General features: G+C 39.6%; 1 protein-coding gene across 3 annotated transcripts in view; it reads right to left on the bottom strand.

The window, feature by feature from the left end:
• Positions 1-3,285: 3,285 nt before the first annotated feature.
• dscama (Down syndrome cell adhesion molecule a) overlaps positions 3,286-6,124 on the bottom strand; it is a 90,117-nt gene continuing 87,278 nt past the window's right edge. For all 3 annotated transcript variants that reach the window (XM_042008675.1, XM_042008677.1, XM_042008676.1), the window contains one exon: positions 3,286-5,376. In XM_042008675.1, coding sequence (XP_041864609.1) covers positions 4,997-5,376 — 380 coding nt within the window. In that variant the 3' untranslated portion in view covers positions 3,286-4,996. The remainder of the gene's footprint in view (positions 5,377-6,124) is intronic.

The raw sequence follows: 6,124 nt of genomic DNA, 5'->3' as shown, positions 1-6,124 counted from the left end.
ACACATGCAAGGAATGAAAAGCCCCATACATCCGTCATTTGTCTGTTATGATGGTGAGACGTGGAGAAGCACAATGGAAGAGACTAGCTGAGTGGCTCTGTGGACGGACTTCAGAATAAACACAGCATTAATGGAGCAACATTGGATGTCACCTCTGTGGAAAATGGGGTGTTTTATCACACACTCTGTTCCCAGTGAGAGGGTTCCACACACACACTTTTCCCACATTGCAGCTGCGTTTTGCACCATCACGTCTGCTCTAGAGGATCTCTGTTCAGCTCTGTTTGTGCAGGAATGGCTGTCGGTGATCAGCTGATCGGCTTTTCTCTCTTGCTGCGAGTGTTTATGGATCAGCTGAGAAGGAGGAAACTAGCAGTTCAGGGTTCACACCGTCACATATTTACCCCAAAGTCTTGTCGTTGGCAGGACCTTCCCTAACACGGTAGCTGGCTGGTGGTAGACAGGGTTTATACTTCAGTTATGCAAGGGCGGATCTAGAAAAGTTCTGATGGGGGGCCAGGAGCCCTGACCAGGAAAAGGGGGCACAGATGAGACCTTTTTAATGTCCAGATTTAATGAAATATTGAACAGATTATTACAACTAAAGTGATCATCTGATGAAAAAAAAAAAAAACGTGAAGAAAAACCAATAAAACAAGCAGCCAATGATGTATTTTACCAGCAGGTGTTTACTGTGGGTGAAGCTGCTGTAGGACTTTTATCACTGCTGCACTCACACTCACATTTAAATGATAAAAGGAAAAAGTTGTTTTTATCCAGATCATCAGTTTTTATCAGAGTTTCTTCATCAATGTCGGCTGTTTAACTTCAGTCCTCACATCTGCTGCTTTTAGGACAGAAATTATCACCATGGAGACGGTTGGTCATGATGATGTATGAATTCTGCATCATGATGTAGAACATGTTAGAGATGATTTAGAACAACATATAAAAGTACATTACATGCTGCATTTACTGACCATTGGACATCTGACGTTTACCCAAGGGAAGGTCAGTTAACAGTAAATATTTGTAGCATCGGCTCATTTTGTAAACAATACAGTAAAAATGGGCAGATTTCAGAAATATAAAAACTTGCGAATGGTGATTGATGGAAAAATCTTCTATTGATGATTTTGTGATCATCTGTGAAGACACAGCCGGTCATTAAAGGTTGTGATCAGGACTGTTTTTGCAGGATTGTTATCTTTAGAGTGCTTGGGAGTGACTACAGTTGTAGAAAAACATCAAAGGACTTTATTGTCTTCTTCTGTGGTTGGTCAACATGGACCTCATTCCAGGGGCCCAGCACCAGAGGCCAAGAGGGACCATTGTTCCCAGGGGGATGGGCTATATAAGGATGTGTCCTGCGACTGGATTTCAGTTCTAACATTGTCAGCTGGCCTGTGTTTACTTGTCTTCTGGTTGTGTTTGAGCTCCTGTGATCGCAGTAAAACAGCTGTGTCTTTTCACCTGAGTGTCTGTCGTTCATGTGAGGAATTTTCCTAACAGTGATTAATCATGATTAATTTGTGAGCTGTGATTAATCATGATTAATTAATATGAAAGCTTTGATTAATCTGATTAAAAAGTTTTATCATTTGACAGCCCTAATTAAAAGTACATTTATTTCTAGTTTACTCCTCTTGCTATTATTATTATCTGTAAATGCATTAGATTATCTTATTTAAGCTCTGGTAGTATAAAATCATAAATTAATGAATTTTAGTAATAGAAAAGGTAATATGAATAAGCAGTCCAGTCAATTTTTTTCTGTGCTTGAGAGCATATATAACTCACAAAAACAAGACTGGTCTTTTTTATTTTGAGCCTCCTAAACCTGAAAACGAGTCATCTAGTGAGCTGCTCCGGTTTGCAGAGAAAAGTTATGATGCTCTGCAAAGTCATTCAGCCTCTTTTCTTGTTAACCCAGTGGTTCCCAGACTTTTTCTGCAGGGCCCCTTTTTCACTCACAACAATAATGTCAACCCCCCCTTGACTTTCGATGAGAAGGATGCTGCTTAACTAAAACAACGGCAGCCATATATGACAGATATGACAGTTGATTTTTTTTTCTGTAAAGGTGGCAACTTTTTGATGCAATCTTTCTCTAACACACCTGAATCACATGGATGGCTTGTCACCAGGCCTCTGCAAAGCTGAATGATGAAGGAATTCAGCCATTTGATTCAGGTGTGTTGGAGAAGGGATACATATGAAAGTTGCTGGATAGTAGCTCTCAAATACCTGACTTGGGCACCGCTGGTCTAACATAATCAACAGGATGAAAAGTCCCCATATTCATATTGTCAGATGCAAATTTTTTGAGACATACTACACAATGTGGTCTCTCTTTATTACCCACCATTGGCCACTTCCATTACTTAACTATTACCTGGTCAAGCCTAGAGTAACTCATAGTTTCTTGTCTTTTTTTGTTGGTAGTTAAAATCTCTGTTGTTGGTTCATCATAGTTTGTCCATTAGTGTTTTCACAAATGTGTCCATGTTTTGTTAGCAGAGCAAAAACTATATGTTTTTTTATATAGTTTATAGCTTAGTTTATATTTATTTGCCCCCCTGACATAACTCCGGTCCCCCCAACACAACTTCAACCTACGATCATGCTGCATTTGATGTGTCTTGGAAAAAGCAGTTTTAAACTCTTTGTTTTGTGCTTTGTTGTCACAAGTTGTATAGTTTAATCAAAATGAAAACAAGTTAGATAATTATGCTCTGTTAGTGCTTAAATGTTTTACATCCTAACAAGAAAACCTAATTAGTTTTTTTTTTTTTTAAAGTTAGAAGCTGGGAAATCAGATTTCTGCTTGTCTTTGAATAAGCCGTCTGTTTTTGCAGATGATGGCCAATTATATAAGCAAACATGGGAAATATTTGGCCACAACAACTATTAATGTTAGGTGCTAAGAACATAAACAAAATACAAAGAAATGGACTGACAGTGAAGTACAGAGCCGATATGATATAAAGTACCATGTGAGTTTGTATTATTTTGAGCAAAAGATCTAAATTTCTAAATCCTGTTATTACTGGAACTTGTTAGTGTGTGTTTGCAGCACAACACTGCCACCTGCAGGCCTGGAGAACAATGACCAGTAGTCCATGCAGCTGCAGAGACTCCACTGATGTCTCCACTTTGTCACCATGAAAACAAGACCAGGACTTTGCATCTCCTGCTAAAATTCACCAAACATAATCTCACCTCCGGGACTGCTTCACCTCCACACCCCCCATCAGCCAGTCATTTCAAACCTGCACAGGACACTTTGGGGAACAGCCATTTTATTAATCAAATTGGAACCTTTGTGTTAGTTTCATTTTATTCCAGTGCCACCATGGTGAACACTCATGTTAAAAATAAAAAGTGACATTGTTTTGTTAAAATGTATAATCAGAATGAAGACAGTTAATCATATAAACTAATCGTAGAAACTGACAGCATGACCTCACAGCGTTTTGGATCGAACTTTTCTCCCTTTGAGCTAACGGAAAGAAACAAAGAACAGAAATGGGCCAGGGCAGACAGAACAAATAAACACTTCTTATGTATATCCACATTTGCTTTTTCAAATACTTCTCATAGACATTATAGATTTGGTTTGAATCGGGGGGACTCTGCTGGATTGTCTCACTTTTTAAATCTTCTTTTCCTTTTTTCCCTGTCGAGGAGCATCACTGCAATGCAGCAACAGTAAATCTAATGAGGAGGAGAGTAAGAGCTCTGAATACTACCTAGTGCACTTAATGTGCGTGTGTGTGTGATGTGTGGGTGCGTCTGTGTGCGTGCGTGTGTGTGTGTGTGTGTGTGTGTGTGTGTGGGGTGTGGGTGGGGGGGGGGGGGGGGGGGGGGGGGGGGGCTGTTGTGAAGTGCAAACCATTAGTTCTCTAAACCCTCCCTGTTCTAGCTAACATAATTTACCATCCTGGCAAACAAGCAGTGGTAAACTACACCTGAATACACAAGCTGGAGTGTGTCCGGCCCTGTAAGTATACTCACAACATAGCTATTTTTCATCATTACAGTACAGAATAGATCAATAGTTCTCATATACTTTTCATATCTTTTTTTTTTTTTTGATATTGCACCATCAAGAATGGGACACAGAGAAAGATCAACAGAGACTCCATTTCCTAATTAAAACGAGATATGTGCAAACATGACTAAGGACTTTATTAACCAAATCAATTCTTCCCTGTAATATCCACAAATAAAAGTGATTTCTCTTTTTATATATATATTTATAGTAATAAGAATAATAAATCTTCACATTGGATCATTTCATAGTGTGACAAAATGCCCGACTGGACTCCCCAGCCGTGATCGTAATCCTCATTGTCTTTTAAATTGGTCAGTCCCCATGCATCCATAGGAGATAGATTTTTTTTATTATTATTATTTTTCTTCAAAAAAAGTAACAATTTGAGAGCAGCTGAAAAGTTTGGACTGTTGTCAATTGCTTTCATTCCAAGAATCTCTCGAGGTTTCGTTCAGTGTTTCAGAAGGATATTCCATAGGAAAAAATGACTCCAAATCGTCATCTTCCTCTGCAGGAAACCAAACATAAAAAACATGTCCGGGTTCTTATGAAAACATCGTAGCCATGGTGATAATAGATCATTTGGTACTCGATAATTAATGATCATTAATAGCTGACAACTAACAATTAATAATCACTTGATTAATTATAAAGAAGTAAGAATAAATAATGCTCCCTTGTTACTCAATTAGTTTGGCAAAGCTCCGGCTGGAGTTGTCTCTGATGAGTGAATTTTTTTTCTCAAGTGAAACAAACAAAATACAAATAAGAGGTAAAAGAAAACTCTAAAATAAATAAAAGGAGATTAGTAAAAGTGACCCCATCCTTGAAGGGAGGGCACATATATACAGAACTGTGTGGTGAAAGTCAGTTTACTGCACTTGAGTGTTAAGTCCAGTGTTAGAGTGAGTTCTAGTCCAGCCCTAGGTGCCCCTGCTGTTATACCAGTGTGTAGGACTTTGCGTAGGGGTTGCTGCTCTGTTTAAGATGTCCTCTCGAGTCCAGCAGGGACTCCTGGGAGGTGCTGAGCTTGGCAGCTTGGGCCAACTCTGAGCCCTCTCTGTGGGGGAGCGTGGCTGCAGAGCCAGGCTGCCACTGGGCCACTGGGTCCCTGCTGGCCTGAGGGGCCTCTGTGGGCGTCGGGGGCGCCATGCGAGAAGGCCGCTTTAGTGAGCGACTTTTCTGGGGCTCTAGACAGGCCTGGCCCATGGCTGCTCTCTCCCCACTAGCTGTCCCCCTGGATGAGCCCGAGCAGGACATCCCTCGGTTCAACAGGAAGTCCATGCGCAGGTATGGAGGAAGGTGAACCAGCTCGCCTCCTGCAGGATGAAACACACACAGCACAGTTAGTGAGGAAAGACAAGCAGCCATTTCTGGCCAAAAACACCTTGATCCTGCTCTGGACAAATGGTTAAAACTACTTCCAGTTAACATGTTTTCAGGTCAAAATCCTTCTGTTTGACTGGATTTTCACCGAGCTGAAATTGACTTTTTAGGATGAATTTGTTCATCTTGGAGGAAATCGGCTCATAATGTAAAAAAGTTAACATGAGGTTTCATGAGGTATAATCTGGTAATCTGGTATAATCTGTAATATTTTATATGGTTTCATTGTTTTTCTCCTTTAGGGTTCAGCAATGTGTCATTGCTCGGAAACAGGTGTGGTGAATGTAGTTAGACTGAGGCCCTGTTTACACGACACGGCAAAATTTCCAATAACACAAAGTCAAATTCAAACAAATATTTAGTGTAAACTGAACTTTAACATCAGATGCAGCAGGAAATGTTGTGGTGTGTGGGCCATAATATTTATCTGTCCAAACTGCTTATATTTTATTAAGAGGACATAAAAGTCACAAAACCACCAGAAGTTAAATTCAATAATGTTGAATAAACACTGATTGTGTTTTGTCTCAAAATATTTATTTTGTTATCAGTGTAGTTCAAGTGTTCGGGCAAAGGCCACAGGATCATCCTACAGAAACAACTGTTGATTAAAAATAATATTGACTGTTTGATTTTACAAATTTTGTTTTACTTGTTAAATTAGATTCGTTTTTTAGTTGT

Source organism: Melanotaenia boesemani, chromosome 15 (assembly GCF_017639745.1).
Source record: "Melanotaenia boesemani isolate fMelBoe1 chromosome 15, fMelBoe1.pri, whole genome shotgun sequence".
Lineage (NCBI taxonomy): Eukaryota > Metazoa > Chordata > Actinopteri > Atheriniformes > Melanotaeniidae > Melanotaenia > Melanotaenia boesemani.
Note: the sequence above shows the minus strand (reverse complement) of the source record. Positions and strands in the feature narration are given on the sequence as shown.